This window comes from Pungitius pungitius, chromosome 4 (assembly GCF_949316345.1).
Source record: "Pungitius pungitius chromosome 4, fPunPun2.1, whole genome shotgun sequence".
In the NCBI taxonomy this organism is placed as follows: Eukaryota; Metazoa; Chordata; class Actinopteri; order Perciformes; family Gasterosteidae; genus Pungitius; species Pungitius pungitius.
In genome coordinates, this window is record NC_084903.1 from 23,461,660 (window position 1) to 23,476,132 (window position 14,473).

General features: G+C 47.0%; 1 protein-coding gene across 1 annotated transcript; it reads right to left on the reverse strand.

Annotated features, from left to right (window-relative positions):
- Positions 1 to 402: 402 nt before the first annotated feature.
- Positions 403 to 9,282, reverse strand: cdhr5a (cadherin-related family member 5a). The gene is made up of 14 exons (XM_037482440.2): positions 8,473 to 9,282; positions 6,819 to 6,991; positions 6,048 to 6,107; positions 5,860 to 5,949; positions 5,693 to 5,779; positions 5,318 to 5,422; positions 5,049 to 5,234; positions 4,686 to 4,776; positions 4,412 to 4,509; positions 4,106 to 4,312; positions 3,837 to 3,950; positions 3,675 to 3,741; positions 2,581 to 2,741; positions 403 to 1,918 (listed from the first exon to the last, which is right to left on the reverse strand). Exons 1-14 carry the CDS (start codon positions 8,561 to 8,563, stop codon positions 1,355 to 1,357), a joined length of 2,094 nt encoding a protein of 697 aa, XP_037338337.2. The 5' UTR covers positions 8,564 to 9,282; the 3' UTR covers positions 403 to 1,354.
- Positions 9,283 to 14,473: the final 5,191 nt, after the last annotated feature.

Below are 14,473 nucleotides of genomic sequence, written 5' to 3' on the forward strand. Positions count from 1 at the left end.
AGTTGAGTTTTTCCCCTGACTGATAACCACTCAATTGTCTTCTCTGATAACAAATACACACATTTCCCAAAATGGCAAACTGTTTATTTTTTGTGTTGGACTAAACGAAAAGCGATTCCAAAGACAAAACCTTAACTTTATTATTCTCTCATTGTACAAAAAGTCAGCTCCACATTAACCAAGGATTCTACCACTAAATTGTTATTTTACTGAAGAGTCTCAATAAAAGTAGAGCACATTAAACCCTCCTCTCGGCCGATTAGTATTCAGTAGATAAAGTTTGTCTTCACATATTTTGTTCACTATAAAATCCGGTTCACAGCAGACAGTCGGTCATCAGCTGACTTCCCGATCCGACGTACAAGAGGTTAAGAAAACTTTGTGGTGGTTTTTATATTTATAAAATATACACTGTAAATGTCCTGAACTCCCTTAAACACACAAAATGAGCAGAAGGGAAGTTCTCTTCTCAACAAATGAAATGAAATGCCACATAAATCAATATTTCATCAAATGTTACAATAACATCTTTGTCACCACTTTATAAACCAAAAAAACGTATGGGTTTATTAATGGTTAATAAATCCTGTAGTGACTCATAGATAATAAGTCGTTAGGAGCTTCTGCTTTAGGCTCCAATTAACTTCTGGACTAATAACCAGTCATTCAAACTTAGTAACAGATCGCTAAAAGTATTTCAGTATTAGAGTTAAAAACAGAGTGTTCCATGATAAACAGGAACTTGTTTTGATCAATGACATAAGTACCCTGTAAAGTGTCAAATGATTAACTCCGGGGGGGGGGTCTTACGTGAAGTCACGTTCAAACAATGACTTAATTAATAGAGTTAATCTGCAGATGAATTGCTGGTGAGAAGTTATTTGCAGCCCTGATGTGCATCATGTAAACCTTTCTGTGAAAGTGACTCATGGACCGGCTTTTTTTTCCCTCAGGCTTCAGTAGTTCTGACCATCGAGGTCCCTGATTGAAACGTGAGGACGTTTCTGCAGAGACGTCCAACGAGCGTTCCAGTCTTAAAAAAAAAAAAAAGGAAACTTTTCCACCCGAGTTGGAGTTTTCCTCTTTGGGAAGATGAGGAGACCCCTAATCTGTGAGTGCTTGTGTTTGTGTGTGTGTTGGTACTGAAGTGTGTGTTTTAAGCATTTTCTAAAGCCTGGAGAAGTGTCTTCTTGGACCTTTCAGTGTGCTCTTGAGGTTCTGGCAGCTATCCAGAGGGGTTGGAAGGGTGGTCCTGGACCTCTGAGACCTCCCTGCCGCACGCCGCTGTCTCCGATTCGACAAGACAAAACGGCTCAGTTTCGTTCTCCAACTGGAGTTTGACCTCTGACCTCCGTCAGCCCTCCTCCTCCTCCTGGCCTCCCTTCTCTTTTCCCGAGCCGGCGTTCCCATGGTCCCGCTCCTCCGCGCTCCGGACCTCCTCGGGCTCTCTGAGCGGCGCCGCCGGGTCCCTGACCACGCCCTCCATACCCAGCTCCTCCTCCGTCTCCTCCTCCACCGGGCTCACGGTGTCCGGGATGATCTCCACCTCGATGTCGGAGGAGTCCTCGCTCTCCTTGAACCACACCGTCTTCTGGCCCTCCTTCCTCCTCTGCCGGTTCAGGGCGACCCGCTTGGCGTACTCCTCGCCCCCGTCCCCACCGAGCCTGCGGGGCGAGGGGCTCCCCTTGGCGACGTGGTTGGTGTGGACGCCGCAGGAGGAGCACTGGCGACCCCGCCTCTCCATGGGGAGGACCCGGCCTCGCGCCTGAGGGAAGGCGCCCCGCCCGGGCGGGCCGTTTGTCAGGCGCCTGCCGCCCCCCCCGCGGCTCGGGTCGCCCTCGGTCTGGAAGCCGTCGTTGGTGTACTGCAGAGAGTCCCGGTGGCCGGACCGGGCCGACTTCAGGCAGGGGCCCAGGCACTGCGGGGCAAGGAGAGCCTTGTTAGCACAGCGGCTACTAGCCTCCAAACTTTACTCAACCCCCCCCCCCCCCCCCCCCACCGAGAGGGCTGCTCTGTTTACCACAGAGCCCTTCTGTGGATGGTAGCTGATGAATATTCATCACACAGGAGGAGGCCTGAGGCCTCAGTTGTTTGCTGTGTTCATCGTGCCTTGTTAATATAATCTTTACCCCGTTTTTAGTGATTTGCGCTTATATTGGTTTTAATAAAACCCTTTTTTAATTACAACAAACAAGCCTCTCTGCCAAATCCACAGTAACTTATTTGCGTGCCTTGTGTATCTAAAGCTGTATTTCTTGGGGTGGGGTTGTTGGTTCTTCCCCTAAAGCCCCGTCACATAAATATCTAATAAAATGCAGCACAAATAAGAAACGTTTTCTGTTGTAAAGGCAAATGATTTTTTTTCTTTCACCGTCAAGACTTCCTTTACTTTCAGCTATTCAAACCTTTTCATAACTCCATTCAAACCTACATGACTAGTACTTCAATGCAGTAATGTAGAATTACATCTTCATTTAACAGAAAATATCAAACTCTTTCATTTATATGGAAATACATGGATTTAGCATTAAACATTTGGGCCTAAATGACCTTTAACCCCGACCCGCAGCGAGGGCTCACATCGCATATCTTGTCCACGCCGGCGTTCCCCTTCCACAGGCGGGAGACCAGGAAGCCGATCACGATGAGGCAGAGCACCAGCAGCGCCGCCATGACCAGCCCCAGCAGCGCCATGTCGCCCGGCCGGAAGCCCACGCTGGAGGGGGACGGCGTGGCCACCGCTGGGGGGGGAAATGTCAAATATGATCGTTAAAAATGCATCACGACTTCAACCATTTCATCACTTACTTCAGCGTGTTTTCACATTTTGCACTTTTTAATAACATTCTGTTTCATTGCCTATGTATTAATAACTTAAAACTTACTATCATGACTTCTTGTGACATTTAGATTATACATATTATACTAGACTTCTTTTCCATGGAGTATTTCATGACATTCTGTATTAGAACTTTTCATATGCTTATGTTATGCTTACGGCCATTTGTCCTATAACAGTACCACACACACACACACACACACACACACAATCATGCAAGTCTTAGTTTCTGTGTTTTATGGCCTCAGCCGTAACTTAAACTTAAACTTAAATTCATAATCTGCAATTATTTGTAGTATTTTCATAGTGTGTGTATATGCATGCTTTATTGCCAATGTACCTGCATAGTCCATTTCCTGTGCGAACAGCAACAGAACATTACGGTAGAATAAACCACATTTTATGATATTTAGATTCCACACATGTGCACTAGGATGTCATTTGTAGTGCATCAGACTTCACGTTAAATGTAGTGGCTTAAAACCAGGTCTTCATCCTCATTGAACCTTCAAAGCAGTCTCACCCACTATGACCTGAACAGTAAGCGGCGTGATGGTCTCACCTGGTATGACCTGAACTAAGAGCAGTGTGGCGGTCTCACCTGGTATGACCTGAACTAAGAGCAGTGTGACGGTCTCACCTGGTATGACCTGAACAAAGAGCGGTGTGGCGGTCTCACCTGGTATGACCTGAACTAAGAGCAGTGTGACGGTCTCACCTGGTATGACCTGAACTAAGAGCAGTGTGGCGGTCTCACCTGGTATGACCTGAACTAAGAGCAGTGTGACGGTCTCACCTGGTATGACCTGAACAAAGAGCGGTGTGGCGGTCTCACCTGGTATGACCTGAACAGAGAGTGCTGCAGTCCCAAACTCCCCCGTGGTCGCGTCCACGGCTCTCAGCTGCAGTCACATCCAAACAAAAACTATTATGCATCATTCAAATACAAAAATGCAACAAGTGTGGGTAAAAGCCTGCAACGATATTGTGTCGTCACCTGAAGCGCGAAGGACTCCGTCTTCACGACTCTCTTCAGGACCACGAACCCGTCCGAGGTCACGTTGACGTAGCTGCTGTACTGGACCTCGTACTTCAGATCTGGATTGGCGCCCTGACACAAGGAAAGCGTCAATGAAATGACTAAATCTGAAGGATTTAGGGGTGTTTTCGTTTAAAGCTGCGTTTCTAACCACGAGGGGGGGGGCAGAATGGTGCAAAATGCTCGGTTGAAAATGGAACAATAACGAAGGTTTAATTAACACTGACGGCGGCGAAATCCTCGTCCCGAGCCCGGACCCTGAAGGGCCGGTTGGTGCTCCGGTCCCGGAGGATCATGCTCTCGGGGACGGAGTTGCTGTAGATGAACCCTTCGTACCGCTCCTTCTCGAAGCGAGGAGGGTTTCGGCTCTTCTTCATCACGTCAAAGGTCACCTGCGTCACCGAGAACTGATCTCTGTTGGTGACCTGCGACGCCTGGCGAAGAAAAACACGTCGGACCAGAGTTAGAACCGAGTCGACTTCAGACTTTTGATTTGCATTCACTAAATCACTCAATCTGTGAGTTTGATTTACCAGAACAGTGAGAGTTATTGGGCCGACGATGTCGGCGGCTTTAGCCATCGAGATGTTTCCCGTCTCCTCGTCAATCTGGAAAATATTTCCCTCATTTCCTGATGATGAAAGAAAAAACGTCATCAATCAGTTTACGAGGCCTTTAAGATTTAAGCTTTACCAAAAAGGTCCATTCTTTGAATCGACAAACATCCCTCATGTTAACGATATTGAAAAGTCCGATCTTTGGTGATGAAAGTGGAGTGAAAAAAATCAAATGATTTTGAAATCAAACCTCGAAGGATTCTGTAGACGATCTGCTCGCTGCGGTTCTTGTCTCCGTCCTTGGCGAACACCGGACCGGGCTCCAGCACCAACGGCCCGTCCTGAGGAGTAAAACCATCACCCACTGAGGAGTCACATGCATCACTGCCTCATCTTTGACTAAATCCAGAAAAAGTGTCATCGCCTCAAGAGCAAATATAATAACGAGGTTCTTCAGATGACTTAACTTTCCTCAGGTCAGATCTTCACTCATCTCAATATCATGGACTTCATTTGGCTTTTGAGGTGTTTCTGGGATCTCAGAGGATCTCACTTTGGAGTTCTCAGATGACCTGAGCTGCGTGTGAAGGAAAACGCCTTAAACGCGGCTCACCTCCTTCTCGGTGAGATTGACTTTGCCTCTGTAGCCGGTGCTCACGCACAGCTTTGCGATGCCCGAGCTGGTCCTCAGACACGGCTGGAACCAGGGAGGCCGGTTGTCCACGTCCCTCACCTGCACCGTGATGGTGGCCACGGACGTGAAGAAAGGCCGGTCAGAGGCCGAGCCGTCCAGCGTGTCCTGCAACGCGGGGGACACGTGTGCGCGGTTTGAAGGTCAAAGGTCACAGAGGAGGCGATGCTACTTAGAAACTGTAAGCGTACCTGCACGTGTAGAACCAGGGAGATCTTCTGCACGACGTCGTAGTCCAGGATGCTCTTCACAATTATCTTTGGAGTGTTGATGTTTTCCAGACGGAAGTATTTATCCTGGTTTGGCAAATAGGAAAAAACAAAGAACTAATGTATTTATATACTATATATATATACATATATATATATGTATTCGACTTGTTGACTAAGCATTTCCTTGTTTGAAGGTTAACCTTCAGGTCATGAAAAGTCACAGTATGGGATGCCATGTGAAATAAGACGGTATAATGTAACATCCAGTTAACGTACAGTATTGAAGTATCTTTCATTTCTCTATAATAATGAAACCTTCGGGTCACAACGTCGTCACATGGAACTTCTTCTCACCGTTGCTGGCTCCAAGCGATAGTAGAGCGGCTCGGAGTCCACATCGGATGCTTCTATCAGCCCCACGCTGGAGTTCACTGGAGTGAGCTGCAGGAGACAAAGTGTGCGTTCAATCCTCACACACACACACACACACACACACACACACGTGTGGAACACAAACATACCTCGTTCACTTCCAGGACGTAGTGGCTTTGGGCGAAGTTCGGAGGGTTGTCGTTCTCGTTCTCGACCAAAACCTCAACGGACTCGTTCACCTGGAACGGAAGAATCCAACGAGGATGTCCAATATCAATTAGAGTCTATGCTAAGCTAAGCTAACGTGGGAGGGGGGGGGGGTGTTGGTTCTACTCACAGATCTGGAGCCTCCTTTGCTGCACTGCACCCACACGGTCAGAGCCACGCTGTGCAACGACTGACAAACACACACACGGTTAACACTACATTCTGTGTTCTGCATCATTTGTCCTAAAGTTGCAGTTTAGTTTTTCTAATCTTCACGCTGTTGACATCTGGGTATTTTAAAGGTCCCGTTATAAATGACTTCAACTATTTACTTGATTTATTGCCTCAGTAAACATGTGTTCATAATCTCAATCTTTAGAAACCATAATCACATTCTGTGCCATCCAGATGTCAGCAAATGTAGAATAATGAATAAATAAAAAGCCATTACATTCAGCAGAAATGCTTTCCTGTCACTCTAAGTAGGACGCAGCATGAATGCAGATGTTTTTCATCTGCAGGGGGTTTAACCAGGAAACTGCTGCTTCTAACCAATCAGCAACCTCCGGTTCAGACAAGTGAAGCCAAGAGGGTGTAAAAGGCTGCGTTCTCTGTAGTGACCACCAGGGGAGCCACTCCTCTGCTCCTATAGAAGTCTACCAGAATAAGACATTAAAATGTCTTATTTTAGCTCGTCCCTCTTGTGTCAAAATCTAATTGCGTGAAAACAAGATGGCGGCGGCAAGAACACACAAATCAGCGGCCCACATCCCACCTTTTTACGATAAGCAACTGGAAATTTCAGTTTGAGGTTGTCTCTAAAACCCAATTTTATTTTGTCGTAATGTAAAATGTTCCCCTCGGTGGAGTTGGAGGACGTTTTGGACGTTTTTGTGATCACCTCGAAGTCCAGTCCTTTCTTGACCATCAGGGCGTTTCCTTTCAGGTAGAACAGGTCCTCCGGGTTGACCGTGACCCTCAGCGCGACCTCGGCCCCCGAGACGATCCTCACCAGCTCCACGTCGGCCGTGTTGTTCTCCGGCACCGTGACGGGGCCCGGAGGCACCGTGCACACTGAGGCAGGCCAGAGACGTGAGGGAGGAGGAGAGAAAAGGGCTGCTGATGAGATACTGATGTAATACGGTTATTATTATTACACCAAGTTCACTTCAGCACAGATTAAGTACTAAGTGACTAAGTACATTCACTCAACAGCTGCATTATGTACGAATTCACAGGGAAAATTGATACTTGTTACTTTGTCGACTTTAATTACTTTAATTACAAAATTAAGATTTTAAATAACAAAAGAATATTTATTTTTAGTCAATTTAAAGTAAAACTGAAACAATTAGTCGACTGACCGAAAATGAATTAGAAGCAATGTTGAAGCATTAAAATACAAACAAACTAGATCAGTACCTTTTTCTATTGACCATGTCGTGAAGTTGATGTATTAGTATTAATGTTTGGGCAAAAAAAACACTGTGCGGCTGTCACTTTGAGATTGAGTTAACTGAATAAACCGAATAATGAAGTAAATAATCAGCAGAAGAATCCATAAAGAAAAGAATCCTGAGTTAACAGCTCAAAATAAACCATGACATCAAACTATGACATCAAAATCCAGATATGACATGGAAGCAGGAGTAATCATCGTCTATTGATTTGTGCCATGATACCAGTCACACACCTGCCTCCCCACAGAATCTCTCCTGAAATCTAAACTTTGTGGCTCGTTGCTTTTTTTGTGGTTTACAATCTGCACCATCTGAGTATAATAGAAAGTCATTTAGATGTAACCCGGCAAACTTAGTATTGTGTTTGAAGGAAGAGTTTGACATTATGTGTTTGGTAAATACAAAGCGACTAAAAGCCTTAGTTAGCTTAGCTTAGCATAAACGCAAGAAGCGGGTGCAAACTAGCCTAGCGAGCTGAAAACGTTATTGTCACATCGTGAGCTCACAAATGCAAAAAAGAGGAAAATAGCAAACACTGAAAGCAAAAAGCACAAAACAAGTATAGAATAAAAATCAATACCCATAAAAGAGTCAAATTAAACTCTCAAAAGATTAAACATCAAAAGATGGATTGAAATTAGCAACAACGTCACACGTCCAACAAGAAAAAAAGCTTGAAACCTCTGCACCACATCTGCAGTTTGCAGCTTCACAACATTTGTCGCCGTAGAACTTTTCTTTTCTGTTTTTATCGTCCCTCACCCTGAGCAGCGTCCTCAACAACTTTAAGGCCATTTTTCGTGTAGATTTCAAAGCACTGAAAACAAATCCCATCCCTTGAACCCTTTTACAAAAAGGCCCCCGAAATTGTAAGGGGAAATAAACAATGACTTAAGTAAGAATATGTGTGTTTTTATGGTGAATACTGGCTTCTTTGACCTCTAAAACACGCTCATCTCCTCAAGGGGACACACAGAGTCCACAAAGGGACAACTGCTTCATTAAAGAGGAGCAGAAACAACAAGCATCACCCCGAATCCTCCTCAACACCCGCCCCCCCCCCCGAACCCCCCAAGGTCGGCGTCCCCTACTCACGTCTCTCTGCCCCACAGGCCGCGCAGAGGCAGGCGGCGAGGACGCACCCGAGGACAGCGTCCGCGGGTTGTCTCCTCCGTGTCAGTTCCATGTCCCGGTTTCAGAGGGCAGCGGCGAATGAGGTCCCCCGGTGGGAGGACGAGGAGCCCGTGGTACCAGCTGGTACTCGTCCACATAAAGGCCCGTCTGTGCTGCCCGGCGAGTGGGAGTCGACTACAGTCGCGATGTTTGTGACTTCATCTGACGGGCGCATACGGCACTCAGCGCCTGCCAGCAGGAGGACCCGAGGCCTCCTACTAAAATACCTGCATCTGTTTTAGCCCGACGGGGTCGTTGTATCGGTGGGCCCCGATGCATTCTGGGAGGAGTCCAGCGGAGGAAGACATTCCTCGCACGGATGGATGCTCTTCAGGGTTTGCGGTGTGAATGAATGCAGACGTCCTCTTACACCTCGAGCTCCAGCTTCCGATCTCAGACAAATGTACTCCTGATAACTTTGATCATTTTCATTAGATGCGTCGGTGTAGCTTTAAAAACACGTCTTTGTCTAAAATGCATCTCTTGTTGTTAATATGGATTCAATGAACAGCAGCAACAACATGTAGGATACCGTTAGTGAAGAGTAAATTGTGTGCTTTAAATCTCTGGCTGAGCAGGAAAATGAGGACAAGAGTTCACAGGCCCCTCTCAACATGGTGGCTAGAAGCTAACAGCGCTAACAACGGAAAAATACCTTTTTAAAAGTGATAAACAATCAGTCTGTTTTCCTCTCATCAGGTAAACAAACAGAATGTTCACCTGCTTTTTGACTCTGAGCATTTCTGTTGCCTCCCGACGGCTCTCAACATGGCGACAGCTGAGGCGTCAGCTGACCAAGATTAAAAAAAAAAAAAGGAAACTACACATCTCTTCAGTATTTACTTCAGTAGGAACCAATGGGCTCGGAGCTGGGAGCCACACACAGGAAGCCGTCTTCTTGATTGTCAGCGATGGGCGGGAGGACCAAAGAGACACCGATTGGCTGCTCGGACCACATCGAAGGGCCACAGAAGGTTCTCCTCCCCTCTCGGTCCGGTAGTGATGACTCAAAGTTACACAAACCGGGGTCAAGACGGAGTCACGTGTAGACAAGGAACCACTGTGCACACACACACACACACCAGGCTACCATGTGTGGCACTAAGAACTCACACACACACAGACACACACACACACTCCTCTGTGTGGGAACAACGAGCTCACAGTGTCATGTTGTTGCATGAAGCTCATGCGTTATGTTTCCATGCAGAGATGCTCCTCCACAACACGGAACACACACACACACACACACACACACACACACAGACACACACAGCTTCTCTGTGCTCATTTCACATCTGACCACTGGGAGGAGCCTCGACATCAGTCTGACTGTCGAGGCTCCAATTTCAATTTCCAATCACCCGCTCTGCAGAGAGGCTGATTGGCTGCAACCTGCCGTCTCTCCAGGACTTTGAAGCAGCCAGAAAGATTGTAGCCGACCCCTCCCACCCTGGACATGACCTGTTTGTGCCCCTCCTATCCGGCAGGAGGCTGAGGTCCACCAGGACTAAGACCTCCATCCACACTAACAGTTTCTCCTCGTCGGCAGTGGGGCTCCTCAACAGAGCCCGGGCCCCCCCCCCTGACTGACTCTTCAAACTCCACATGTACTTACATTCTGTCACTTTCACATAAAACAGAAACCCAACAAAACAACATTTATGGTTTGTAAATATTTGTAGATGTATTTCACACTGAACTTCCTCTGTGAGCGGACGGTGTTCTTTTGGCTCTGCTGAATTCGCTGTGGGGAAACAATTAGCTTATTTTGGGAGGTGGGAGTCAGCGGGGGGGTCTGTGTCACTGTGATGTTCAAATAACGCTAAGAGTACTCATTTCATGTTAATTATACACGCATGATGACACTAATTAATGAATGGTTAAGGATTTCTCTCCGTCTACCTTCAATCTTTTGCTAAAAAGAAGAAAGAATCTGAAAGTCTTTTCATTTTCTATATTAAAACATGAACATTACCCTGAACTCTAAATTCACAGTAACTTCCTGTATTCTGTCACCGTATAAACACACTAAATGCCACACGTTCACGTGCACTATTCCACATGCTACGTCATCGTAGATGAAATGTTTCCCTCACAAAAGGTTGCGGGCAGAAACTTTAGTACGTTTGTAAAGCTTTGGACTTTAAACCGACCTCTCTTTTTATATAATAATATATAACTGGTGATGTAACCGTAACGTGGTGGGTTTTAGCAGAGAAGCTGATCTCATTAGAGAGCTTCTTAAATGTGAGACCGCCATTAAGACACAGAGAGAGAGAGAGAGAGACATTTGGTAAAGTGAAAACAACAAACTGTTCCTTTGAACTGCATTCATTCATTTTATTCTATGAGATCATCTCACGTTTGTTCTGCTCTGTGAGAACATCGTGCCTCTAAAAATAAAAGCCTGTTTTGTATCCTCAGAGGAGTGAAGGTGTAATAAAGAGTCTCTTCAGGACAGCTGTGGAATTTATGTAGTTTCAGTGTTTGTTTTATTGGTCGAGTCATCACGTTTATTTACAGATACGTTCTAAACTAAGTAAAGTATGAAATATTTATTGGAGGAATCTGCTGGGAAGTTGTGTTCCTTAAAGCAAAGAGACTTTAAATGCTCTCAAATAAGACACAGTTTCATGGCTTTGCGAGGTGACTGCGACCTTTGACCTGTAAAATCCAATCTGGTCGAGCCCATCTTTGTGATCGGGAAAATACGGTTTAGATTCATTCTGACTGCTCGCGTTTTCACTGATGCAATCAGCCCATAATGCTTCTTATTGAGAAATATTCCACTCCGGAGGCTGTTTTTCTGGAGACACTTGATGTGTGTTCACCATACACGAACATCAAGTGTATCCTACTGCACGCTGGTATGCGCCCGTTATAATGAATGCTGCTATCCTGCTGCTAGGAGAATACTAGCATGAAGTAGTAATAGTCATCAGTAATTCCAGTGGTGGAATAAAAGTAATAGATGGAGAGCAGCCTTCATTATAACGGAAGAAAACTAGCATGCAGTAGTATAATGGTGAAACTTGTAGTAGTATCACTAGTCGCAGAAGCAGTAAAGCAGAATAATGAAGTGAGATTGCTCTGGGCTCGGACCTCTTGAGGAGCCGTGAATCCATAAAGAAAAAGAGCACGAGACGGGACCCGAATCCGTCACCGTGACGACCGCCGACTGGTGGAGCATCGCAACCACACCAGGCGTCGGGGACCTTTTCAGGTGTGATAATTATTCTGATGATTATGGCTCATAAGCACATGCTCACGAACAAGTGACATTAATCAGTGCGGCGGCTCCAGAGAGTCCAGAGAGCAGTACGATGAAGATCACAAGACAAATATATTGGTTGTCACTGCATGCTGAAACCTCCGGTTCTGAAGAGTGGAGCCAAAGCTTCACTCCTCTGCTCCCATCGACTTCTATGAAGAAATGACTCTACTTCTGTGTAGTGACCAGCAGGGGGCGACTCCTCTGCTCCCATAGACGTCTATGAGGAAATGACTACTTCTGTGTAGTGACCAGCAGGGGCGACTCCTCTGCTCCCATAGACGTCTATGAGGAAATGACTCTACTTCTGTGTAGTGACCAGCAGGGGGCGACTCCTCTGCTCCCATAGACGTCTATGAGGAAATGACTCTACTTCTGTGTAGTGACCAGCAGGGGGCGACTCCTCTGCTCCCATAGACGTCTATGAGGAAATGACTCTACTTCTGTGTAGTGACCAGCAGGGGGCGACTCCTCTGCTCCCATAGACTTCTATGAGGAAATGACTGTACTTCTGTGTGGTGACCAGCAGGGGGCGACGCCTCTGCTCCCATAGACGTCTATGAGGAAATGACTGTACTTCTGTGTAGTGACCAGCAGGGGGCGACTCCTCTGCTCCCATTGACGTCTATGAGGAAATGACTGTACTTCTGTAGGGTGACCAGCAGGGGGCGACTCCTCTGCTCCCATAGACGTCTATGAGGAAATGACTCTACTTCTGTGTGGTGACCAGCAGGGGGCGACTCCTCTGCTCCCATAGACGTCTATGAGGAAATGACTCTACTTCTGTGTGGTGACCAGCAGGGGGCGACTCCTCTGCTCCCATAGACGTCTATGAGGAAATGACTCTACTTCTGTGTAGTGACCAGCAGGGGGCGACTCCTCTGCTCCCATAGACGTCTATGAGGAAATGACTACTTCTGTGTAGTGACCAGCAGGGGGCGACTCCTCTGCTCCCATAGACGTCTATGAGGAAATGACTACTTCTGTGTAGTGACCAGCAGGGGGCGACTCCTCTGCTCCCATAGACGTCTATGAGGAAATGACTACTTCTGTGTAGTGACCAGCAGGGGCGACTCCTCTGCTCCCATAGACGTCTATGAGGAAATGACTCTACTTCTGTGTAGTGACCAGCAGGGGGCGACTCCTCTGCTCCCATAGACGTCTATGAGGAAATGACTCTACTTCTGTGTAGTGACCAGCAGGGGGCGACTCCTCTGCTCCCATAGACTTCTATGAGGAAATGACTCTACTTCTGTGTAGTGACCAGCAGGGGGCGACTCCTCTGCTCCCATAGACGTCTATGAGGAAATGACTCTACTTCTGTGTAGTGACCAGCAGGGGGCGACTCCTCTGCTCCCATAGACGTCTATGAGGAAATGACTCTACTTCTGTGTAGTGACCAGCAGGGGGCGACTCCTCTGCTCCCATAGACTTCTATGAGGAAATGACTGTACTTCTGTGTGGTGACCAGCAGGGGCGACTCCTCTGCTCCCATAGACGTCTATGAGGAAATGACTCTACTTCTGTGTAGTGACCAGCAGGGGGCGACTCCTCTGCTCCCATAGACGTCTATGAGGAAATGACTCTACTTCTGTGTAGTGACCAGCAGGGGGCGACTCCTCTGCTCCCATAGACTTCTATGAGGAAATGACTCTACTTCTGTGTAGTGACCAGCAGGGGGCGACTCCTCTGCTCCCATAGACGTCTATGAGGAAATGACTCTACTTCTGTGTAGTGACCAGCAGGGGGCGACTCCTCTGCTCCCATAGACGTCTATGAGGAAATGACTCTACTTCTGTGTAGTGACCAGCAGGGGGCGACTCCTCTGCTCCCATAGACTTCTATGAGGAAATGACTGTACTTCTGTGTGGTGACCAGCAGGGGGCGACGCCTCTGCTCCCATAGACGTCTATGAGGAAATGACTGTACTTCTGTGTAGTGACCAGCAGGGGGCGACTCCTCTGCTCCCATTGACGTCTATGAGGAAATGACTGTACTTCTGTGTGGTGACCAGCAGGGGGCGACTCCTCTGCTCCCATAGACGTCTATGAGGAAATGACTCTACTTCTGTGTGGTGACCAGCAGGGGGCGACTCCTCTGCTCCCATAGACGTCTATGAGGAAATGACTCTACTTCTGTGTGGTGACCAGCAGGGGGCGACTCCTCTGCTCCCATAGACGTCTATGAGGAAATGACTCTACTTCTGTGTAGTGACCAGCAGGGGGCGACTCCTCTGCTCCCATAGACGTCTATGAGGAAATGACTACTTCTGTGTAGTGACCAGCAGGGGGCGACTCCTCTGCTCCCATAGACGTCTATGAGGAAATGACTACTTCTGTGTAGTGACCAGCAGGGGGCGACTCCTCTGCTCCCATAGACGTCTATGAGGAAATGACTACTTCTGTGTAGTGACCAGCAGGGGGCGACTCCTCTGCTCCCATAGAATGCTTTGCAGTGATTCTTCTTGTCTTCATGAATATTCGTCCCAATAGCATTCGATGCAAGTCTCACATCTGCGTTGTGTTTATTTTATTTATTTTTAAAGCGTTTTCCTGCGAGGCTTTTGTGACGATGTGTGAAATAAGTAAATTGCTGCTGACTTTATTCTAATGACATTCACCGTGGAACAAACACCTCGAATCTGAGATG